The sequence below is a fragment of the Emys orbicularis genome, chromosome 4, assembly GCF_028017835.1.
Source record: "Emys orbicularis isolate rEmyOrb1 chromosome 4, rEmyOrb1.hap1, whole genome shotgun sequence".
In the NCBI taxonomy this organism is placed as follows: domain Eukaryota; kingdom Metazoa; phylum Chordata; order Testudines; family Emydidae; genus Emys; species Emys orbicularis.
The window spans coordinates 147,012,090-147,037,355 of record NC_088686.1 but is presented as its reverse complement, the minus strand read 5'-3'; the positions used below and the strand labels follow the sequence as shown (position 1 = coordinate 147,037,355).

Here is a 25,266-nt window from a genome sequence, read left to right as displayed (position 1 = left end):
CCTCTCCAGAGTTTTCACTGATATCTTCTCCAAACTGGTCCTCCTGATATAATGTGAGGTCACATCCTGGCCTTTAGGGACATTGGCAGGATCTTCACTGTTCCCAGCTGCAGCATCACCCTTGTTATCCTGCCTGATAAGGATCCCGCCAGGGCTCAGCTAAATGGCATGTGGCATGACAGGCTCTTTGCTGAGGGCCCTTGACAGCACCTCCACCCAAACCCCTCAACCCCAGCCCCACCCCAGAGCCTGCACCCCCAGCCGAAGCCCTCAGTCTCTCCCACACCCCAACCCCAATTCTGTGAGCATTCATGGCCCTCCATACAATTTCTATACCCTGATGTGGCCCGTGAGTCAAAAAGTTTGCCCATCCCTGGTCTAAGGCCACCGAATGTTCGCAGTTACATGGCCCATGATGCTCGCCTCCATCACTCACTGGTTAAATCTTCAAACAAGCCCCTTTGTGCTTTCTCCCATTCTGCCCCCCACACTCGGGAGGAGCTCCCTGTAAACATCAGCAAAACGACCTCCTCATCCCAGGGACTGTTTGACTCTTCAATTATTCCCATGTCCAGCAGGCTTGCCAGCTCCTTCTGAACCTGCTGCTGCAATGTACCAGTTCTGTGGGGTGCTTTGCTGGGTGCCACCTGCCAGATGGGGAGGATCCTTCCCTGCCCCAGACTGTTAGGGGCGAGTTTCATTCCTGGCTGGGAAGGGTTCAGATACCAGGTGGGTGGATTGGGCCCTAGGTGGGGGATGGTCAGACATTCACTGCGTCCGGGTGATTAATAAGAATAAGATTACATATTATATAATATATAAGAATACATATATATGTATATTATAATATATTGTATGTTGTATATATGCATGTACAATAAGGCAAAAGCCTAGACATATAGTGAGTCAGTGGCAAAGCCAGTCACAAAGAAACATGAACTGTTTGGCTTTAACAAAGGAAGAATTATGTTTTTATTCATCTGCAGAACCCCAATTTCTGCACAAAAAACTGCAACAAGTACATAGGTCCCTGTTCACATGTCAGAATTAACTGCTATAACCATACTCTGGGACTGCTGCTAGTTCAGTGCAACTAATCAGACAGGGAGAGTACAGAACTTATTTTAATTTAGAATTACAGTTGTACAGTTTCCAACAGCAGATCACAGAAGCAACGCAGAGCTGACTCGAATTCAATGTTGTGCAATTATACTGCCACCCGCGTGCTCTTCGACAACATCTTCAAATCGGAGATGCACTTGGCAATACTCTCCTTCTCCTGCAAAAGGAAATGGATAGACTTTCACAGGCCTTGAAACAACACAGGGAAGAGAATCATTTGCATGCACAATGTGTGCACACCAGCCATATTCAGATTTTGCTGGGTAAAAATTGAAGCCAGGTACAGAAAGGATCTAGTTCCAACTCATACATGATTAATAATTTGCACAACCATCTAAGAAAGTCATGGAGATGGAAATCCAAATATTGGCCTATGTTCAAGCATTAGCAAATGACAATCAATCTAGATGATTAAAATCTGATCCTACAAAACAGTCAGCCTGCACAATTCACAGGAGACTGCAGGATGTTGGCAAATGTCAGGCCAACCTATCTAGAGGAACAATAAGCTTTGGGAAGAGTGAGTGGATCCTCCAAAGTGCAGGCAGAACTGACTGAGGAGAGATGACAGCGTTATGTAAATGAACTCCCCATCTAGGTCTACCCATTTTCTTCACCTCCCAGTGTGGAGACAGTCCACTGAAGCGACTTTAGCCCTGTGAGGTACCAAGGAAGGGAAATCTGCAGGTGCTCTAGTCCCATCAGTCATCTTAAAAATCCACATTTAAACATCCATGCTTTACATCAAGGGATGCTGCAAGGAAGTACCCCAGCCTCCTGGGCACACCTCCCACCCACAAGCCTACCATTGTGCAGGAAAGTATTCTCTCAATTGGAGTTACTGGGCCTGATTTTCAGAAGCAATCAGCAACCACAACCCAAACAAAATCAGGAAATGCTGCAAGCGCTCAGCATTTCTGGAAGAAGAAGGGGAGGGGGAAAGAAAAAAAAAATCAGATCCCATTGGTTTTGCTCAAAAAGTAGAAATGTGCCTTGGGTGCTCTGGAAGCCAGCCAGAGAAGAGTTAGACAAAGAAGTACTAGTCATGTTTGGCCAAAGATGTCAGGCAGCTGAGGAAAACGGTATTCTGTATTAGGACACGGGAGGCACAGTGAACTGCTAGAAGCTCAGAAGCTTAAAGTACCTGTTGAGGAGTGATGCTCTGGACGACGTTTTTCTCTATCCAGTTGATCATGTGATCTTGTTCCTTACGACGTGCCAGTTGCTGTACAGCAATTTGATAGTCTAGCCGCTTCTTCACTTCATTGTATACAGTGAGCAGCCTTTCTCGGTAGTTAGTCTCTAGCAGCATAGCAATGTTATTCTAGTTAGAGAAAAGATGCACTTCAGTTTTCCATTCTGACTTTTCTGACCATCTTATATTTCAGATTTAAAATTTTTATTAAAGCTAATGTTAAAAAATTATATAATACACAGGTTAAGAAAAGTATGTCTGTACATCTGGGTATAGTGTTTAGATTACCCACAGATACAAAGTGTGTTTTAAAAGTCGTAAGATACATCAGCAATAATCCATATTTAGATGAATACATTTAATAATACAGTTTAGATATTAGCATCCTAGTATTCAGATACATCAATCCTGAAAAGTTATACACAGAGTTGGTTGTGGAAAGCAAATATATCAACGAGTGAAAATTATCCCTCAGTAGTTGAGAATTTAGGGTAGGTTGTCCATTAGAAAATACAATCCATCCAGAAAGTATTTAAGTTACTTTCCCGACCATGCTTCTCATTGGCACTCCAGCTTATCCCTCCCTGGTATTGCCAATGTCCAGTGATGTGTTCTAGGTAGATGTCCCTCGACCACTACACTCACAGGTTGCTTTTCAAAGGAACCTAGAGTATGTGTGTTCATTCACAGATGGAGGCACAGAGAAGTTAAATGACTTCCCAAGGTCTCAGAGACAGGAACTGAACCCTAGAATCCCAATTCTATATTATATGCCAAGGCTATAGAGCCTGTCAAAAGCGAGAGTCACACTATTTAAATATCAGTAGTATTAGTTAAGTGGATATGGTATTTTTAAAAATGGGCAGCATTTTTAGGCTTTTCAACTGAGAATGTCTTTATACTCAAAATAAATAAATGGCAAAAATCTAGCATAATCCAGCTCTACACAGGAGCTCTCACCATAATGTTCTTTTAAAATAGACCGTGTAATTTTCTAGCTTTAAAAAACTGGAAAAAATGTCACATCAACACCCACATGGGTTATCAGCGGGGTTGGAACCTTTAGATCCACAATACAGACCTCTGCCACTGGAGCTTCGGGAGTGGCAGCTACAGTAGTAGGTGGCACTCTTTAGGTGGACCAGGACTAGAGGAGGATGAAACACTTTGCCAGTGGGTTTCACAAATATTTGGAAAGGAGATGACAGACCGTTCCCTGCCCCTCTGAGACACCTCCTAACCCATCCCTGTCCCACTCGTCTCTCTTCTTTACCCCCCAGAATCTTCGTCCCATTCCCCACTCTTCAGGCTTCTTAGCCCATTCTCCTTGTCTAGACAGTTCCAGTTCGTTCCCTGGCCCTCAGCCCCTCATCCCTCTCTCCTTCCCTATGTTCCTCATCCCATTTCAGTATTCCATTGCCCCCAGCTTCTTGTCCTAGTCGTCCCCCTGTGCTCAAGCACCTCATCTGATCTGTCACCACTCCCCCTTTTACCCAACCAACACTCCATCCTGTGGAAGCAGAATTAAAAGCAGGGTAAATGTTTTAGTCAATTTAAGGATAAAGTGAAAGGTAGTCCTAGCCCTAACCCTAACCACACGAGAGTTGTAAGAAATGCTGTTTCTCGCCTCGCTTCTTGTCTCGCTTTTAGTTAATAAGGATGGAATGCTGATTTAAGCAGAAACCTTAAGATAAGGTAAAGTCTGGAGGGAGTTTGTATAAACAAAGGATAACCATTAGCCGTTGATGTATGTAACAGGAAGGTATAAATACTTGTCTTATATTGCTTGTAGGGGGAAGATCTGCCTAAGGTCGGGGGGACCCCCGTCCAACTGAAGTCTTCCCTTGCAATTGCTCGTAATAAACTATCTCTGACTTGTTGCTAACAAACACAGAGTAAGGACTTGTTTTCTTCCACAATCCCAATCTACACCCATGCAGGTCTGGCTCTTGTCCCTTCTTCATTCAAATTAGGCAGCTTCCTCCTCCATGCTGCCTGGGCCCAGGACAGCACAAGATAGTCTCCCTGCTCTCAGTTCAGGTGCTCAGACCAAACACTTCCACAGCAGCCCAAAGCTGCAATTGCCAGGAAAGTCCTGCTTAGCCCTATCCTGCAGCATGGATGAAGTCTTTGAGAAATTTAGCAGCTAAACTCTAAGGAATCTCTATTGATCATGTGTGAACTGTGATCTTTCAAAGGATTACAATTTGGCCAAATTTGGGACGGTTCACATGGACTGCAAAAGCAACAGCCTCAACACAGAGGCCTCCCACTGCCAAATTTCAAGTCTCTGCTCCATAACTTGCAGGTTCTAAAACTTCTCAAATGAAAGGTCGCCAGAATGTTTTAACAATGTATTTTTCCCTAGCTTCATTTTCCAGAAACGAACCATTTTCAAGGAAGATTAAAAAAAAAAAAAAAAAAAAGCCTGGGGCAGATACCCAAGATGGAAAAATTAAAGCCTGAATAATTCTGGTAAAGTTACATGCAACTGAAAATAGGGTCTTATAATGGGAAATGTCATATAACTTCGTTGTCTATGTGACCTGCCACACCTAATGTACACATAGTCAACGTTTGCTGCTTGTTAAGTACATAGAGACACTCAGGGTCTGTGGTTATGAGGGCTACGTAACTATGTAAAAAGGTATTTGTAAAGTTATAGTTGTAATAACGTACCCGCTTGGCATCAAAGAGATAATTGCGGCCTTCAACCCTCCATTGCTCCTTCTTTTCCTGTTCAATCATTGACTCGAAGTGGTTGATTGAATCATTTTTCACAGCTAAAGCTTTGGCAACTCTCTCCTGAAATAAGAAGGAACTTTAAAATCCAGACTAAAACGTAAGGAAGAGAAAGATCAACTGCTGATCTGATTGTTCAAAACTGCATCGTCTCCTTAAACTGTAACTTATCAGGTCTGAAGGTGAAGAGGGGCAGCCAAGAACAGTAATTGCCATTGAAGTTGCCATGTTTAAAGCTTAAGCCTGGTCTACACTTAAAAAACATCCATAAATGCAGTTTTACCAGCACAGATGAGTTTCTGTCAGTATAACTTATTTCACTCAGGAACCCAATATCAGAAAAATGCTTGCCTTGTGGCTTATAAGGCCTTGTGTACACTGGAAAAGGTTTACCGGTACAGCTATACCTGCAAACAATCCTAGGGCAGACGTAGCTTATTCTGGCAAAGACGTTTTTACTAGTAGAGCTTATACCGGGTTACCCAACTGAAATAAGCTACATCAACAAAAGCATTCCTATGCCAGTATAACTCAGGTGTACAGTATGAGTTTACTTAGGCCAAGACTAGAAAGAAGCTATAGTTATACCAGCAACCCTTTTCTAGCATAGAGAAGGCCTTTGCAGAAAAGAACCAAGGAACACATGTAAGAGTATAGAAATAAAATGGCATGCCCCCAAAATATGAAGAATGAGTCAACGAGGTCTCTAACTTCCAGACTAAACACCTCCATTTCATTCTGAAGTAGATGCAATAAAGACTGCAATGCACTGGCTTCACAATGCACCTACATGGTTTAGTTATTTCTAAAAAAAACCCCACACCAACTAAAAAGCAGCGAAGTTTGAAAGTCAGAGGCTTATGCTCCCCAAGCATACAAGTCACTGCTGAAAATGGGACTTAAGATGCTTTTGAAAAATGTTACTCAAATTCTACATATGGATATTGATTCATGACACCAACTATAAATGCATACTTTGCCCTCAGCCCTTTAATTTTAGATTGACACCCCTGACAAAATACCGTAAAATAAGCATTTTGCAAACAGGTGGCTTTTTAACATGCAGGACAGTCAAGTTCTGGCTCCCTTAGCCAATAAGGTCTGGAAGTACTGTTCTGATGAGTTTCATCTATTTCTTCAGGATTAGTAGGCTATCAGTCAAAATGCAAGAACACTCAGTTGCAAGACAGTCACTACTGTACCCAATTCTACATCGAACCTGCCCATGAATTTAGATTAAGTTGCCTACCCTGTAAGATTTATTTGGCAGAGCTCACCTAGTGTAGAGTGCCATGTAGGCTTTCAGCACTGTACAAAGAGAACCATCATTAAAAAAAGCCATTACTTTTCTTCAATATTAGAAGAACTGGTGAACTTTTTTTTTTTTTAAACACGCAACTGAACACCTGGAATTGTTGCATTGAGAGTTAGTGTCAAGTTAGATTATGTTCTCTTTTTTCTCTCTTTTTTTTTCTCCTTACCTCATTGAGCTTATCAGCAAAAGCTGCTACATCACCCCCATATTTTTTAACTATATAGATGAGGACTCCCACTATGCAGGCACCTGCAATTGTTTCATGGTTGATTATATAGATTTCCTTGGAGAGAAAGTAGCACAGTAGCCCAGTCCCCAGCACATAGGGCCCTAAAATAGATAAAAGGATACTGTTTTAAATACATCACTTGGAAACAGACCCATTCCAAGTTCAGTTGGCTGAAAGCAGAGCTAGGCATTTTAATTTTTTTAAGTTGCATAGGAATATTGAGGGACTTGTCACTCCTCTCCAAAAAAGGACGACTCAGGTAGAAGAACCAGATAGAGGAAACTCCATCTTACACCATTCCCAGAGATATACTGCTATATGAAGACTTCCAACACCAGAAAGTAACCATGGAATGCCTAATATGTTATCTGTAGCCTCTGCTGCCCTCTCAGCATAGGGCATTAACCTCCATGTTTAGAAGTTACTGGGAGCCAGGAGCTGCAAAAACTTTTCTGCTAATCAGGCCCATCACACACACTTAGGACTTATCCTTTACCGAAAGCTAAAGTCTGTAAGGTGCCCTCTGATCAACTCCCCCATTTGCTTCCCAGACTTCAAAAGAGTTGAAGGTTCTCAGTATCTCAGAGGGAAACTTATTTCCATACAGGATCAAGCCCATAATTAGTGCAATATCCTAAACAGAGTGTGTTCTTTCCCACCACAAAAGCAAATTCATCATCCACATCAACGTCAAGTTACTCACACCAGTAAAACCTAAACTTTTCAGACACTTTGCCTGACTTGATGGCCATAGCAGGTGTGCAGCACCAATAATCAAAATGAAACCCACAAAGGTACAACATACTAACCTGTGACTCCTGTTTTAGGATACAGGAATTGGAAAAATTCCTCTGGGATCAACCCATGACGAACTTGCCCTCCTTCCTCAGGGAGAGGTGGTAAAGGAACCAAGCAGTGCTGACCTGTGTGAAACGGTCTAGACGCATGCAATACACTATGAGTAAAAAGAGATTTTCTGTGAAGTGTATTCCTTTGCGCACACACACAAAAAGTCTCAAATGAAGTTAGGACACTTGTTCTTATATGCGGGCCCCAAAATCTTTTCAGTTATACAGAAGTCAAAACTGTATACCAAACGTTCAAAATAGACTTTGGTTAACGCACATACAAACTTACCCTTGGTAAACATCTATTTATTTGCCTAGATTGGGTAGATTTTACCCAGTTTCACATAAGCAAATGGGCACACATGGAGGTTGCAGGTATATGGAGGGAAAAAAAGACCTTCATGATCTTGTCTGAAGATTCACAGCAGAGGCTTCTTAAATGAGAAATTGTAGCAAATCTATACTTCTACAAGAACACTTTTCAGTCCTTTAATTTTCCACTGAAGGATTTCAAGATGCTTAACAAAAAATTATTCTTACACATGCATAAAGGAAGCAAATTCTATTACCACAATTCAACAGGTAAATAGACTGAAAAAATTAGGTGACTTGCTCATGGTCCAAACAAACTCAAGCATCCCAACCTCCAGAATCCTGATCATATTAAAAAGTTTGATTAGAAGCTACCTGAGTGTTGCCAAAGCAGGGCGGAGAATAGCACTCAAATAGCTGCCAGAAGGTAGTTCAAAATATTAGGGCCTGATGAACACACAAAGTTGCACCATTCAAGCTAAATGTGTTATTTTATACCAATTTAAACTGGTCTAACTTTGTTGATAGGTTTGAGCTGAAATAAGCCTTTTGATATTGTATTTGCTGGTACCTGTAATAGGCAGAAGCTAGCTAAACCAACATAACCAGTTTGGAAATTACCCCCTCTATAAAATGCCTGGAGATCTACTCACAGAAAGTGCAATATAAAAACTAGACATCATCATCATCATCACTCCAGTAAACAGATACAATAGTGTATACACTCATTGGTTGAATTAAGCTGGCATAGGAGTTAAACCAGCACAACCTCAGTGCTTCAGCAAATGCTTCATCTAACCTAAAGAGGGATTCACAGAAGCAACTTTAGCTCCATGCCGAGGTAGGTCATTTCTAAGCAGCCAGCAACTCTAACCCCCAGCCCCAGGAACAGGCCCCCGAGAGTCTTAATTCCTAGCCCCCCTTCTCCCCACTAGACCCCACTAGAAAGAGAACCCCGGAGTCCTGCCCCCCCCCCGAAGAGAAAGAGAACCCCGGAGTCCTGCCCCCCCCCCCGAAGAGAAAGAGAACCCCGGAGTCCAGCCCCCCCCCGAAGAGAAAGAGAACCCCGGAGTCCTGCCCCCCCCAGCCCCCCCCCCCCGAAGAGAAAGAGAACCCCGGAGTCCTGCCCCCCCCAGCCCCCCCCCCAAAGAGAAAGAGAACCCCGGAGTCCTGCCCCCCCCAGCCCCCCCCCCAAAGAGAAAGAGAACCCCGGAGTCCTGCCCCCCCAGCCCCCCCCGAAGAGAAAGAGAACCCCGGAGTCCTGACCTCTCCCCCCCCCCCGCCCACCCCGAGGAGAAAGAGAACCCAGGAGTCTTGACCTCCCCTCCCCCGCCCGAGGCAGGGCCAGAGCCCCGGCGCCTCGCCCGGGCCGCACTTACCCCACGGAGAGGGAGGGAGCCAGGCTCTTCAGCGCCGCCGGAGCTGCGGGAGGACACAGAGCGATCAATGCAGGCGTTCCCGGGCCCGCCCCCGCTGGGCCTCCCCAGGGGACGGGCCCCACTCACCGGCGCGTCCCCCCAGGCCTCCCCCGGGGACGGGCCCCACTCACCGGCGCGCAGGCCCAGGCGGGACAGCATTGTCGGCAAAGCTGCGGCGCTGCCCTCTCTGTCCCGGTGACCCCGGCAGCGGCGGCAGCAAGATGGCCACGGAAAAAATAACCTCGCGAGAGGAGCTTAGGAACGCCGAACATCTCGCGAGCTGTGGGGGCGGGAGCGGTAAAAGTGTCGCGAGAAGAATCGTAATCTCCTGTAATTGGGCGGAGGTTCTGGGAAATCTCGCGAGAGGAGCGCCGGGGCGCCGGCAGGGGGCGTGGCCCAGTCGGGGTGTCCCGGGAGCAGCACGTGGAGGCTGCCGGTGTCCGTCTGCTCGTGCCGGGGGGTGGGAGTCGCGCGCCGCCGCCATGCAAGAGCCGGAGCAGCCCGACGGGGGGGCCTCGGGCGAGCCCGAGTGGAACATCCCGCCCAACGCGCCCGCCTGCATGGAGCGCCACCTCGACGGGGCCCACTACCGCCCAGGTACCCCAGCGACCTCTGCCCCCCCAGGGCAAGTCCTTCCCATGCACCCTGCCCTGCGCCCCTGGAGCATTGTCCCACGCTGTGCCCCCAGGGCACCTCTTCTGTCCTGAGCCCGAACCCCACTCTGGTCCGTGCCCCTCCGCATCCTGTCCCAGGCACACGTGAGCCCCAGAACTTCCCCGGGTGATCCCAAGCACTGCGTTCTGGGGGATCCGGAACATCATCCGTCCCTGGTGGGAGACAGTGCATCACAGCTACTGCCCAGTGATACTCACCATGCAACCTCCTGGGATACACTGCAGCCAAGTGTTACCCTCCTGAGAGTGGGCTTCTGAACAGTCTCACACCCAGAGAGAGAGCCCCTGGGTTGTCTATCCCTGTGCCTCTCTTGGGACCTTGCAGGGCTCTACAGTTTTCTCACACCTGCCTACAGTGCAACCGCTGGGCATTGCTACCCCATCCCCCCAACATCTGTTCATTCAGTGCAGGTCTCAAGGACACCATTCATACCCCCACAGAATTTAGAAATGGAATAGAAAAATCTACGCTCCTGAGTGACACGGTTAAAGTGACCTAACCCCTAGTGTAGACAGTACTAGTTCAATGGGAGACTTCTCCCATCGACCTAGCTACCCCTTCTCTGGAAGCTGGAGTACCTACGCTAATGGGAGAAGCTCTCCTGTTGGTGTAGGTAGTGTCTTTGGTGACACGGTGCACCTGCACCACTGTAGCATTTTAAGTGTAGATAAGCCCTTATTTAGCATGTGTTAGCTAAGTCAAACCAAAACTTTTATCGGCCAAGATGATGCTTTAGTTATGTTAACCTAGATAACTTGAGTTCTGTATTGTGCTTTACGTATAGGCTCAGTATATCAGGAATTGTGGGATTTAACTCTCTCTCTTCTTTTTATCTCGTTTCCAGATGGAGCTCTTCTCCTGGGTGCTTCTAGCTTGAGTGGACGTTGCTGGGTGGGTTCCATTTGGGTATTTAAGGATCCAGAACGGGCCCCTAATGAAGGCTTTTGCTCTGCTGGGGTTCAGACGGAAGCAGGCGTAGCGGATCTGAAATGGGTAGCGGATAAAGGAATACTAGTGGCCTCAGATTCTGGTAAATTAAAATGGATTGAATTTTTGTAGCTCTGTAGTTTGTCTGTAATGTGTGAGCATGATCAGTAGTTGGCCTCCTGCAGATCAAGGGAGTTGTCTGGGATGCCATATGGAAGGAAGTGGACAACATGAAGGGGACCAGCTCAGTGGTCCGTATTGAACAGAAGTGGGAGTGTTTGTGGGATTAAAAACTTTTCATAATTTTAATTTTTTTTTAAAGCAAACATCGTGGGCATGCAGATTGGTCAACAACAATTTGCTCCTGTTTGAAATGGCAGGGGAACATGTAAAAAACAGACTTATATGTACAGACCTACAATGCAAAATCAGATGTACTGCTGGATTCCAGCCCCTCGCCCTGGGCTCTCAGCGGAGACCGTGACAATTCTGAACCTTTGTAAACAATGCCTGAGCACAGATTTGGAATTAAGACACCTGAAACATGTTCCTGGCCCAACTGTAAATCCATGGGCAAGCCATGTCACCGCTCTGTGCCAGTATTCCCATCTGTAAAATAAGAATAACAATAGGGACTGTCTTGTTTGTTCTGTTTGTACAGCACCTAGCACTATGGGGTCCTGGGCCATGCCTGGGGCTCCTAAGTGCCATGAGTAATAATAATAATTTATCTCAGAGGGATGTTCCAGATTCTGTAGTTTAGGGTTTTCTGTGACGCTCATCACCATAATATTGAAGCATTGTTAAGGTTTTTGATTGCATGTGTTGTAATGTGCTTTGAAAATAAAGACCACTGTGTAAATGCTACCTAATATTCTTAATACGATCATGGTGGCATTTTTGAAAACTTTCTTGCACTTTGTCTCTGTTAATTGATTTGTCTATGGGGGTATTTCCATTTAGATCCCATCTAGTTCGCCGCAGGGCCCTTCTGGGTAATGAGTGCTCTTGGGAAGAGAGCATCTTCTCCCCCAGGGTTTTGTATTGTTTCTTGGTTGAACCCTCTTGGTAAAATGGTTGGCTTTCCCCGTTTTCCTTTAGGTGCTGTGGAGCTCTGGGAGTTGGATGAGAACGAAACTCTAATAGTGAACAAGTTTTGTAAATATGAGCATGACGACATTGTGACAACAGTGAGCGTTTTCACTAACGCCACTCAGGCGGTTAGTGGCAGCAAAGACTTCTGGTTAGTTTCCTTTGCATTCCTGCTTCTCTGTCTCTTGTTTTGAGTGAATCATCCCTCGCTCTTCCTAACTGGTTGTGTTCTTACCTGTAGCGTGAAGGTTTGGGACATCCCACAGCAAACAGTGCTGCACTCTTACAGAGGTGAGTGCCAAATTGACTTACGGATTTTGCTTCTCCTATTCACTTCTAGGAGCTGCTTTGGGAGTCTGGACTTCAAATCCAGCTGTTCCCGATCTAATAAAACGCACACTGCTCTTCAGAGCTGATATATGCAGCATCCTGGCTGGTGACCACACTATAATCTTTGACCCAAGATTATTTACTTTGGATTTCTTGCCACTAACCCCAATTGTATTTATCCTGATTATAATGCATGATGCTCAGCTTTCAAGGAAAAATTACAGTACAATATATTTCAAGTGGACAGTGTTTATGATTTAACACAATTTATAAAGTTGTCTGTTTTGTGGGATTATCCGTAGGAGGTTTGTAGGCTTCCTAGAATTTTTCTAGCCCACATCTTTCCAGGGATGTGAGTCATTTCCCTCGCTCTCATTTCTTCCACCAAACATCATACTGACAAGTGACAGTTCTCCTCTCCCCCCTCGGTGGATCCATTGTATGGTAATTGTGCTGGGCTGAAAATATTTCTCCCCTAGAATTTTATATTTATTACTTTCTAATGCAAGTTTTTGTGAATTTAGAGCTGATGGAAGATGGTGGTGTAACATCCCTCCTAGCCACAGCCCACGTAGAGGCAGTGCAAGTGAGCCACCCAGTGCCCCTCTTTGGCTAGGTGTCGCATCCAGCCTTGATCCACATTCCCAACCTTTCAGTAGCTTTATCCTTTTTTTCTTTTGATAGCTCATTCCAGCCCAGTGACATGTGTGGCCTCTTGTCCTGGTAAGGATACCGTGTTCCTGTCCTGTGCTGAGGTAAAACTAACTCTGTCTCCAAATCTCTATGGTATAAATCTGATTTGGCCTGTGAACTCTGCAGTTAAAACATGTATTTACGTTTTCAATAAGTAGCACATTGTGTTTTTTGTCATTTTGAAGCATTCCAGTTTGGCACATTCATTGGTCCATAACTTACAATGATAATTTGTATTGACTACATTGAAATATGCTGTTGGCTAGCTCTGTAGTTGTTAAGGCTCAGTCTGTACTGAGGGTATATCTACCCCAGTTTAAACTCTCTTATTGCAGATCACAGCACCAGAGTAATGCAGAGGTTGCACTGGTCTGAAATCAGGGTAGGCTGCATTGGTGCACTACATCTATACTGGAAGTGTACACTCGTGTAGCTACCATGATACAAGTATCAGAGCGGTAGCCGTGTTAGTCTGAATCTGTAAAAAGCAACAGAGGGTCCTGTGGTACCTTTAAGACTAACCGAAGTATTGGGAGCATAAGCTTTCGTGGGTAAGAACCTCACTTCTTCAGATGCAAGTGAGGTTCTTACCCACGAAAGCTTATGCTCCCAATACTTCTGTTAGTCTTAAAGGTGCCACAGGACCCTCTGTTGCTTTTTACCATGATACAAATAATCTCAGTTTAGAGAGACCTTAAATCTGGGGTGTGGGAGGGAAAAGACGGACTTATAATTAAAGGATGGGAAGTGACTATACAATTGCAAAATATATTTATGAAAATATACGTAATAAACTCTGCTTTTAGCAGTTGTCACAATTTGAAAGAAAACCCTCTTGTATGAAATCATCTGAATCAAAATATTTATGTATGTTATCAGAGTATTGTGATTCAAATACACAATATTGCCTCTAACTGATAATACTTAGCAGTTACACAGCAGTACTTACCCTTTGAAATGCTATACAAACCCTCTGATGTGGTAGGTAAGTGTGACTGTCCCCATTGTAGAGAAGGGGAACTAAAAGCACAGAGTGATTTATCCAAGCCCATGGAGAGAGTGAGTGGGAGAACAGAGATTACTACTCCTGATTCCCAGTCCAAAGCTTAATTCATTGATGTGATCTGTGGAGGCACAGAGTTCATAAAACCTCTTCTTTTTTTCCCTCCATTAACTTTGAATTTATAGGATGACAGAATTTTACTGTGGGATACCAGATGCCCCAAACCAGCTACTCGAATTGGTAAGTCTGTGGATATACAATACATGGAATTTTCTGGGGGAGAGGGGGAGGAGATAAACTTGCAATGTTTCATTCATTAAGTTTGTATTGTTCTACTACCACATAGAATTTATCTCAGCCAATGATAGTGCTAGGATGAAAGCACAAAGAAACCAGTCATAAAATAGCATCACATAAGTACAACAAGTTTAAAAAAAAAAAATCTTAGCCAATCAGCAACTGAGGGTGCTAAAATAACATGGGAATATCTGAGCTCACAGTTCTCGTCACACTCAGCATAGTTTCTTTCTTGACAGTTTGCAGTGCCTCTGCTTACCTCCCTACCTCAGTTATGTGGCATCCAGAGCAAAGTGACACATTTGTTTTGGGTAAGGAGCTATCTTACTATTAACTGATTGTCATTATCCAGATTACACATTGTGACTAAATGCTCTTTGTTCTCTGTTTGATTTTTCCTAATAATCCCGTTCTCCTTTGTTCTTTTAAAGGTGATGAAAATGGGACAGTTGCTCTTGTAGACACGAAGAACCCAGACTCCGCTCTAAGTTCAGCTGTGCACTCCCAAACCATCACTGGGTTTGCATTTTCTACACACAGGTACTGATGTTATGGTGGAATGAGGCAGTTTAGATGCTGATAGATAGACCTTGTTGGCTCTCAGAACTAAAGCAATTGGAAGTACTCTTGGCCACAGCCTTTTGTAATAGGCAATGTGTAAAGTTGATTTGAAGTGCACAGGAATTGGTGTCCCATGTATGTGTAAAGTCCATTCACCTTGCTGCTCTGTCTACTGTCTTTCCAATGCTCTGTGTATATATTGCACTCTAACAATTCTGTCCTGTTCTTAAAAAAGAAAAAAGAAAAAACCCTCTGAACCAAGAACCACATGGGGAAAGATGTTCATACTGCTCTGCACTAAGGATGGGTCTAGCAGTGTATATTTGACTCCAGAGTGATGTGGAAGTGCGTGTCAGTAACACTTAGGCCACTTTGAATCATCTTGTACCTTCATTTCTTTTCCTTTATGCAGTAACAGAATGTTGCCTGTGAATACTGATTGACATCTATAAGATATTCATAGATATGAAAGTATTGGTCAAAGAAACTTGCGCAGATATGGGTTATAATATTGCCTGGTAGTCTTTGTTCACTTCATTAAGAAGCATATGTTTCATATGTTGTTTACTTTTGAACTTTCAGGTATATATAGTAGTTTTAACATCAGTCTTTCTTTTACCCTCCAGTTCGCCCCTTCTGGCTTCAGTTAGTGAAGACTGCTCGGTAGCTGTTCTTGACTCTAGCCTTTCAGAGGTGTAAGTACTAAATGCAATTAATACTTGGTGCATTTTGAAATTTTAGTCATTAAATGATCGTTAAGTGTGTTTTATATGCAAAAGAGGTCGGGTTTTTTGTTTTGTTTTTGTAGTACTGCAGAAATGGATCAAATGCACTCTCACATATTTATAGGAATGGACTTGGCTGGGGGAAATAACAAAGCAACGCTAGAGCCTTTTTTGAACTGAACGCCTGTTTGGGGATCAAGAAGGGGGTAGATGATAAAGAAGCTTATAGCATATTAATCATCAGGATTTTGTTACTGAACACTGCCTGGCTGTGTGAGTGTTGGGATTTTCCAGGAATGACAATGCAGCTAAGTAGTAGTTCGTAATGTAAAGTAACGCGGTGGGGCCATTAAAATATTTTATCTGTCTAATCCCGTTGTATGTCTTCTGCTTTTCCCAGTTTCAGAAGTCGCTCTCATCGAGACTTTGTGAGAGGCCTATCGTGGTCTCCCTTGAACAAGGCCTTGCTCTCTACAGTTGGATGGGACCATCAAGTTTTACACCACACAGTTCCAACACAGACTACTGAAGCTGCTGGGAGCAACAGTGTACATGACTAGTTTTATAAACTCACTGGTCCAGATTTATCCCCGGTATAACTCCACATGTTATGCACCAGGGATGTATATGGCCCATTGCCTGTCTCAGAACTTATGGCTTGCAACCAAGAAGGCAGGTCCTGTAGCAACTTTGCATTAGGCACGAGCTAATTACAAAAACAGCCCCTTGATGTAGAGTCCAGATTCACCTGTGATAAAGCTTTAACATGTTGCACCAGAGAATTCTGATTTCAGGCACAAGGAATTGCAGGGAAGTGGGCAATTAGGTAAAAATAAATAAATAAAACCATAAAGGGTTTGGCTTTTATTCTTCTTGGCATATCAAACCACTTACAGAAGTAGCAGAATAGAATTCTCCTGCCAGTTAAAAAGTTTGGCAGTCTTGTGGGGGCCTTGCCTGAGTTGGGATTATAGAACAATGAGATTAAGAGCAATGTAAATTAACCCTGACAGATGAACAGGAAACCTTGGTTCAATATTTATAGCACAGAAAGGCTCCACCATTACTGTCATTCATGCAACCTCCGGTGCAGTTAGGGATGCTCTATCTTCCCTCTGAGTGTGTGAATCCCATAAACAGGCACAGAATCTGCTAGTCTATACTTCTGTCCTGTGAATGGACATCTGAACGTTCAGTAGTCAATAAGAGAGAAGATGGAGATCTGTGCTGTTCAGCAGGAATGCCAAGCGCAGCTCCCACAGTTGTCCAGTGCACCCTTTGAGTGCTTTCATGGTGAAGTATTATCTAGGGAGAACTATGATCTGGGCTCTCCAGGATGTGTGTCTATATCAAAGATGTTTGTAGTTTAGTTGGCTGCATTATATTTGACACTAAGGGCATGTCTATACCCTCCGGAGCGATCAATCCAGCAGGGGTCGATTTATCGCGTCTAGTGAAGACGCGATAAATCGACCACCGAGCACTCTCCCCTAGACTCCGGTACTCCACCAGGGCGAGAAGCGTAGGCGGAGTCGACAGGGGAGCGTCAGCCGTTGACTTAGCGCAGTGAAGACACCGCGGTAAGTAGATCTAAATACATCGACTTGAGCTACGTTATTCACATAGCTGAAGTTGTGTAACTTAGATCGATTTTCCCCTCTTCCCACTCCTAGTGTAGGCCAGGCCTCAGTGGAGCCCTGAAGCCACAGCAAGTTACCACTGGGGCTTTCCCAGGGTCAAAACTTCAGCTTCCTTGCTTTGCAGATACTTCACTTAAAGGGTTGAAGAGATGAAGAAAGCTGAGGGGAAGAGCTCCCTTGTTACAGTTTGGAGTCAGAGTGAAGATTCTGAAAGCTCAAATTACTTGTTTCTCTTCTGAAAGTCACTGTGACCAGCTGCTGCTGGTAGCTTTTCATAAAAGGGTGACTTCTGTTGTACTACTTATGTTAAGTGGCTTTTTGTGCTGGGGAGCGGGGCATACGCCCCAAATTCCTAGTATTTGCTTTGCTTGTCCTTTAGTATTTTTGTAACTTATTGCATAACGTTTTTAAAACCTGGCTGTTTCCTTTAAACTACAATATGGTTTTGAAAAACTCCACTGCTGTGTGTGTTGCCAGCTGCTGTTTGGATATTTTGTCCACAGTATGGTTCCTGCCCCCACCTATTCCTCTCCACAATTTAAGCAGGCCATGTATTATGAGGCAAATAGACAGAAAGTACCTGATTGGAAGCCACTTCCCTTCTTCTTAGTCTGTAACATGCTGTTCTGTATGAGCCAAGAAATCAAAATGAAGGATAAGGTTAACATCATCTGATTTCCTATACAGATTATATCATAGCAGACCCAAATTGTGCAGTGCCCACAGTTAATTTGCAGGCAGGTAGATAAGTTTCCTTGTGTATTTTTTTTTTTCATTTATTCATTTATTCATTTAAAACTAACTTGGCTCTCATGAATTCCAACATAGTGCAATGTTTCACAGAGAACACATGCTGATCCGGTTCAGTGCAGTGTATTCAAAAGTGAAAGTTATAAAAGCAGACACCTTTCTTAAGAGCTATTTTAAAGTAAAAGAAGAGGAAAAACCTTGTACTTATTATCATGGACCTCTGTGATACTGTAGTGAGAACGGAAACAAGTCTTGTGCTGTTTACATGTGAAATGGGTGGATGTCTTTGAAAAATGGAAGGCAGCTTTTAATAAATCATAGTTTTAATTTCTAAATGGGTACAGATTCACTGGGACACTTTCTTCAAAGACTTGCATTATTTATCTTGCATTCGCTCCAAAGAGTAAACCTGGAGCCTATAACTTGCAAAGAGGGACATGCAATATATTTGTCTTTTGGTCCTGGATGTGAATTGCAGAACCTTTTTCTTGGTAGAGGCCTGATCCAGCAAAGTACTCCTACTCAGGAAAGCATGTAAAAACATGGAAGCTACCACTGAGGTCAGTTATCCTCAGGAAGGATAAAATTCATCCCTGTGCAAAGTGGCCAACATACGGCCTTACGCATTACTGGTCCCCTGAACAGGAGTGAATTTAACCTTAAGTGAGGCAGACTCTCTTTACTGCAAAGATATATTTGTTGTCTCCAGTTCCCCTCAGCCCAGAATCCATGACAAGCTGCTATCATCCTATGGTATTTTTTAATGAGCTTCCACTTAAGACGGCTCTCACATTTTGCAGTGGGATTGGCGCAGCTGTTCAGTATCACATTTCTCTGCCCATGAGCACTAATCCCCAAAATGTCAAAACCCATGGATATTTTAAAACCAAATGCTGAAACTAATGGAGTCTGTAACTCCCATGGCATAAGTGAAACTACTCGCAATGAAAAGGTGGGTGATGCTGAGCTTCAGGCTCAGTGGGGCTGGGTGTGTGTCCGAAGACCCCTAAGACTGTACTGGTTTTATAAAATTGTATGTTGTCAGATCAGTATTCAGTGCTTCTGTTAATGTGCCAGTAGCGCACAAACGCTTTGCTCTTCCCCTTCAAACTTTTTAATAGTTTATTCTGAATGCTAAGCTTCCCTGCTTCCTACCACATGGGGGCAGCAGCTATCTATTTCTGATTGGGTTACCTAATGAGCTTTTGATTTCATAGTTGAGAGCAGCATGAAAGAATTTTGTTTCTTTGAAAGTTGAGCCGTTTCTTTTAGGTAAATGAGTATCTGCCAGGATCATTATGCATTAAACCGGTAGGGTCTTCTCCATCAGGATATTTCAGCATAATGGGAAATGAGACATTGCAGTTGGAAAAAGCCATTATCTAGCTAGTTTAAAAAAATCTAAAACAAAGTTGTACATAGTCTTCTATACCCAGTATTGCGCTGCTTTCATATAACGATTTCTGACGGTTGAATATAAACCCTCACTTTCTTTAAGGAGAGAAATATCTCATCTTTCAGCCCTATCCTTATTTTTTTATTATTTATACTGTGGAAGAATCTAAATGGCTCAATTAAAATCTAAGCCTCATTGTGCTGGTGGAGGAATACATACTTTCCACCCTAAGGAGATCACATTCTATGGCAGGGGTAGGCAACCTATGGCACGTGTGCCGAAGGCGGCACGTCAGCTGATTTTCAGTGGCACTCACACTGCCCAGGTCCTGGCCACCGGTCTGGGGGGCTCTACATTTTAATTTAATTTTAAATGAAGTTTCTTAAACATTTTAAAAACCCTACTTACTTTACATACAACAATAGTTTAGTTATATGTTATAGACTTATAGAAAGAGACCTTCTAAAAACGTTAAAATGTAATACTGGCACTCGAAACCTTAAATTAGAGTGAATGAATGAAGACTCGGCACAGCACTTCTGAAAGGTTGCCGACCCCTGTTCTATGGCCTTAGGGATGCATGTGTTGCATGCAATAGAGTGCTCATTGATAACTGAACTGGTAACTTAATTGGTTAACAGAAATCTTAGTGCTATAGAATATGAAACAATAAGTTATGTTGATAACTCAGTTGCATAGTGTTAAAATGTACAGAGGTATGTTTCATTCAAAGTATGTTTATACAGTGCTTTGGGTAACGCTAAGTGCTATATAGGTGCTTAACTAAATTATTTAGGAACAGATGGAACATACAATGGTATTTTTGTCATCTCTAAAATGGCTTTTTATCTAACTTGCTCATTCTGCCCCTGTAATTTAGGGGACTGGCAGGGTGTGAGTGTGAGGGGGGGGGGCAATTCACTTGTATATCCCTTGATGCTAACAAACATATTTTGCAAGTATTGCCAAAGCACAGCTATCAGATCTGGATATAAGTCAAGACAGGAGCTGTGCAAGGTGATTTAATGCTCACCTGTGTATTCATTTGTCCATAATGGGTAAATGTATAATTCTAGAAAGGATTGAGTTTATTCCTCATACAAAAGAGGTTGAATCCCTGCTTTAAGTGCAAAACTTGACTCTGCCTTAGCTGGAGTTTTGACTAATGCCTCTCTAATAACTGTTTAGTGCCTAGTTCCCATTGAAGATAATGGGAGTTCAGTATGCATAGCAGCTGCAGAATCTGGCCCCAGCTAACTTAAATTAAGTCTGTAAGCCCTGTTTCAGTTGTTATAAACCACTGTTTGCCTTTGGAGAACCAGTGGATCCTGGAGAAAAAATGGAAGAATGAATAATTTAATTATCCATTTACATCTGTTCCTTTTCTACAGGGCTAGTTTTTTATATGGAGCATTCGGCTCCCATTTAGGCACCTAGAAAGAATGGTGTTGGCAGCGTTCTGGAGCCAGCATGCTGAGCTCTGGGAAGATCCAGTCACTTATTTTGGTGCTCTAATGGCAGATGAGCTCTCTTGAAAAAGCTGACCAGGAATGCCAGGCTAGTGTAAGAACTAACTTACATGCAGTGGGCTGCATAGATTGTGTAAAGAAAAAGCTTATTGTGTGTTAGAGGAGACTTGTGTTAAGCAAGTTCACCCACCCTCTGCCTACAGTTGTCTCGGCCAGAGAGCTTCCACTGTGTTTTGTTTTTAATTGATACAGCTGTTAACTTTAATCATTTAAACTGGAATCTTTATCTCCAGAGATGCTGGTATTTTTGGCCCTGGAGTGAAATCTGGCGTGTAGGTCCGTTCTTGATAGCTTTGGAGACAAGCATACCTGGATGAGCCATTTTGTTTGGCTGGTGGTGGTTTGACTTTTGCTTTCTATTCTGACTCATGTGTACTTCTGCCTCTGCAGTTAGTTCTCTGCCAAATGTTGAATGAGTGTTTCTTCAGTAAATATCTTTCTAAATGAAGGGAGCAGCAAACAAGTTCTTCCCTGCTCACATTCCATTAACCCATTTTGCACAAAGATGTCATTGGCTATTAGTATCCATCTTTCAACCAGTTTTACAAAGCTTGTGCGTCAGAGCTTCTAAAACAGACATCATTTCTTATAGTAATACGATCTAGGAGCCCTACTCATGGACCAAAACCCTATGGTGCCAGATTCTGTACAAAGACAGAACAAAGAGAGCCCCAAAGAGCTAAGTAATAACAGCCTGAGGTAGCTATATGCTATCTGCACTGTACTTAAGGGAACAAGCTTAAAACTATTATTTTTCTGCACCGCAACAGACTTCTCAATAGTCTGAAGTAAGTCTGCTGAAGGGATCTAAGGAAATTCACACAGATGTAACTGACTGATGTAAACTGCAACCGTGTAAACTCCATTTGACATCAGTGTACGGGATCTGCTTTAGGGATTTGCACCAGTGTGATTACAGCTACAGCCATCCGTGTGTGAGAGCTTCCTTAACCTAGGCAGGGCCTTAGAAGCACTTTAAAAAAAGGGGGGGTGGGGAGGGGCATGGACCATAAACCCCAATTTATGTAGGAGCCATTTGTAAAAAGGGCTGTGGAAAGTTAGATTCATTGATGTCTCCACTATTAGACTCATTCGCACACTGATCTTAGTTTTTGGTGTGCCTCCCAAGTTGAGTATTCATTTAGGATTTCTTATATATATATATTCTGCACTTCCCGAGTAAAGAGTCCGGGTCTGTAACCAGAGCTGAATGAAAGAAATGCAAATGTGTATTTAATGTGGAGGAGTGGAAAGAGGGAGGCTATGTTTAAAACAAGCCTCAGTCTTGTCTCATTGTAGTGTGAGTAATGCAAGCATTTTCCATTTTAAAAGACACTCGTGTTAGGACTTGCAAATGCATATGTGAGTTTCAGTGCTAGTGAAAGAAGCTGGACTGACAGCTCTAAAGACTAGAGTCCTATGATTCTATAGAACAAGGGTGGTATAGAGTATAAATAAGCTTCCCTGCCCAGATGTCCTAGCCAGAACTAGAGAGGGGGCCTATAGAAGGACAAAGGCAGTTCACTGTTTATACCCATTCAGTCCTTGGACTCTAGTGCCCCTGCTACAGAGGACAGTACCAACTGCAGTGATGTTTTGTTATGGACAGTCAGCTGGACTGATCCATAGACAGATGGTGGTAATTATACAGAGAGGCTGAATTTGTTACCTAGAAATGAAAGGCTCTTTTGTCCTTTACCAATGGCAGGAGACAGGCAATCCCTACCACCCTCCTTTTTTCTCCTTAAATCTTAAAGTTGAGGGAGATTATGCTTTTGCACCAGATGTATCGGGAGCAGATTGTCTCTAAAACAACATTTGGATAACCAAATAAGTCAAACAAGGTTTTATTTAATTAGACAACCAAACATAACCCAACCCTTTCAAGCAAAAACAAAAGTGAAACACATTTAATGAGAGAGAGATTGCACAGTGTGTGACATTTTAATACAGTCTATAAATAAAAGCTTGTTATACATTTTACAAGCAAAAATATCCGTTATACTACCTCCAGTGTAGCTTATGTGTAAAATACTCATTTGCTGGGAATAACTACAGTTCTGATAAATGAGTGACCAAGTTTTCATTAAAGTTAAAGCAAATCGTTTAAAAATACTAGAAGGTTTTAAACATCAGGTTAATATGGACTATAAACCACTTATTCATTTTGGAAGCGACCTATATCAGTGATTTATATACAGTGACCAAGCATATATAACCATTAATTCATCTGGGTGATTTTATATTAAAAAAGCAAACAAAGACTGAACACCATTATTGAATGTAGAAAGCTGGTGAAAATTGCCAAATTAAGAGCCCTGGAATTAAAATAAAGTCCTGTGTTGATCTACAGCACAGTGCAAACTACACGTGCTGTCCTGTTAAAGCGCTTCCATCCTGACCTGGAGGCACCTGAGTCCTTCCCTAAAAGTCTCTCTTCATTGCCCATCTGGGTTTTGCCCCCTGCTTATTCTGCCAATAACTCGCATAGTGATTTTTTGCAATGTGGCAGCTCTCCACTGGGAACCAGTCCAAGCACCAAACTGAAGCTCTCCTTGTAGTCTACAGAGTTTTGCCATTGAATTCAGAGGGAGCAGGCATTCAGGAAGTAGAATATAAATCACACTACCCTCCCTACCCACATTTATAATAGTGAACACAAAATCCCACTTGAATTAACACTGGCTTGAATTAACCACCACAGACACCATTTTATTGTTCTCCAAGAAACTGTTTCATCTATTTATAAGGGTAGGTGCCCATATTAAATTAAAATGGAAGTTGTTTTTCTAGTCCACAAAATAAACTAATCTGTTTTATCAATATGAACAATGTAACTATTTAATTTATCATATACCAAATTTTTGATGGAAGTAAAACCTTCCCAGACTACATAAAATAGCAATACAAATTGGTGTATCCAGTGGGACTGCGTGAAATACAAGCAACAAAATTCAAATGTGTCAAAAAAACAATATTTCAGATTTTGTGTTTTCATAATAGCAGGCTAATTTTACAGGGTTTTGCTTGGAAAAACCAAAACCCAAAACAACCTAGGCCCATTCCTTAGTGAAAATGGATCATTTATGAGCAAAGCTTCAATTTCCCAAGCTTGTTTTTGAACAGTTTTGACGGGAAAGTTGGCATTCACAATTTCAGGTTATTAGAGGTCAATGCCAGAATCTTAGTTTGCAAAAAGTTACATTAAGCAGCAAAATCATGCCTGTGTGAAACTGAAAATGGTGGAAAAAAGTGCATTGCTTTACTCACACATGTTATCCCATAAACTTCCAAAAGAACTAGGTACAATATAAAAGTTGCATGTGTTCTTAAGTATTTGCAGGATTGGAGCGCTAGTACTTTTGGCAACAACTTACAATATAGAGAAAATTATTGCTTCCATCAGTACCCATTCATTTTATTTTTAAACACCACGCTGGCATTTCATGTGTTAGTTATTGCATACCACCTGGAGTAAGCTTATTTGGAATTGTGTGTCATATGTGTATTAGGGGAATTGAATTTCAGCTATTCCACTTATCATATTTGCATTCTCATTGTATTTGTAGCAAAGTAGAAGTCCAGAATACTTAAATTTATATCCACTGTATGGGACAACTGTGGAATAAGGCCAGAAGTTAAGTCATTAGTATAATGAATTACAAATAATGGTACACTTACTATCAATTTACAACATGACATTCATACCAAAAAAAAACTTGTTTTAAAAAATTGCATAGTGTAAGCCAAAGTTTTTCACTTTTCACTTAATGGTAAGAGTCCAACAGCAAAAATAAAAACCTTTTACATATACACACACACTACATGGGAAAAGCTTCAGTGAACTAAAAAGGTATTGCATATATGTGAAAATAAAAAGTGCTTTAAATAAAAAATGACTAGTGTCTCAAAGTGCTTTTTGTTTGATGTCCATAACTAGAAAATATGTTCTACATGTTTTTACATTTATTTTACAGTCATTTTAATTGAGTTTATTTTGATGCATACTAGATTTTTGTTTTGTTTATGTATCTTTTACCAACTAAATTAGCTCACCAAACTTTGGTTATGTAAAATGAGATATCCCCGTGTGTGTGTGTGTGTTTTATATATATATAGGGAGAGAGAGACTCAAGTCCCCTGTTTACCTACAGTTACTTTCATGGCTCCCATCTCATTTGGATAACCTTTGTTTGACTGTAATTCAGACAGATATTTGAACTGGAAGAGGGCAGACACAGTGCAGCATGCTTGCCTGATGAGATGGTAAGAGTGCATCCATAATACATTTACAGAAATAGATAAAAAACAGACAATGCTATAAACCACTAATATTTTACTAATGGCACACTACAAAAGACAGTGTGTCAGCTACTTAAGGACTATATTAAAAATTAGCTGACCCCAAAGTAGGCTAAAACTAAAACCACATCCTTTATGAGACATGAATGTATAGGAAACAAGTTG

The 25,266-nt window shown here is 42.4% G+C and overlaps 2 protein-coding genes across 2 annotated transcripts; one reads left to right on the top strand and one right to left on the bottom strand.

Annotated features, from left to right (window-relative positions):
* Positions 1 to 942: 942 nt before the first annotated feature.
* On the bottom strand, positions 943 to 9,466 carry ATP5PB (ATP synthase peripheral stalk-membrane subunit b). Its single transcript, XM_065403053.1, has 7 exons — positions 9,313 to 9,466; positions 9,143 to 9,185; positions 7,413 to 7,558; positions 6,541 to 6,704; positions 4,997 to 5,122; positions 2,267 to 2,446; positions 943 to 1,279 (listed from the first exon to the last, which is right to left on the bottom strand). The coding sequence occupies exons 1-7, from the start codon at positions 9,338 to 9,340 to the stop codon at positions 1,208 to 1,210; spliced, it is 759 nt and encodes a 252-aa protein (XP_065259125.1). The 5' UTR covers positions 9,341 to 9,466; the 3' UTR covers positions 943 to 1,207.
* Positions 9,467 to 9,663: 197 nt separating this feature from the next.
* Positions 9,664 to 16,302, top strand: WDR77 (WD repeat domain 77). Its single transcript, XM_065404078.1, has 10 exons — positions 9,664 to 9,778; positions 10,701 to 10,886; positions 11,885 to 12,026; positions 12,117 to 12,166; positions 12,890 to 12,960; positions 14,087 to 14,141; positions 14,438 to 14,509; positions 14,630 to 14,738; positions 15,386 to 15,454; positions 15,885 to 16,302. Exons 1-10 carry the CDS (start codon positions 9,664 to 9,666, stop codon positions 16,042 to 16,044), a joined length of 1,029 nt encoding a protein of 342 aa, XP_065260150.1. The 3' UTR covers positions 16,045 to 16,302.
* The last annotated feature ends 8,964 nt before the right edge of the window (positions 16,303 to 25,266 follow it).

Excerpts from the sequence above, each read along its gene's own strand:
- ATP5PB (XM_065403053.1), bottom strand. The coding sequence starts at position 9,340 with ATGCTGTCCCGCCTGGGCCTGCGCGCCG. Across the intron at positions 6,705-7,412 it reads TCCTAAAACAGGAGTCACAG|GGCCCTATGTGCTGGGGACT; the intron begins GTTAGTATGTTG and ends TATCTATTTTAG. Across the intron at positions 2,447-4,996 it reads ATCTCTTTGATGCCAAGCGG|AATAACATTGCTATGCTGCT; the intron begins GTACGTTATTAC and ends TTCTCTAACTAG.
- WDR77 (XM_065404078.1), top strand. The coding sequence starts at position 9,664 with ATGCAAGAGCCGGAGCAGCCCGACGGGGGGGCCTCGGGCGAGCCCGAG. Across the intron at positions 12,961-14,086 it reads TGTTCCTGTCCTGTGCTGAG|GATGACAGAATTTTACTGTG; the intron begins GTAAAACTAACT and ends TTGAATTTATAG. Across the intron at positions 14,739-15,385 it reads TTTGCATTTTCTACACACAG|TTCGCCCCTTCTGGCTTCAG; the intron begins GTACTGATGTTA and ends TTTACCCTCCAG.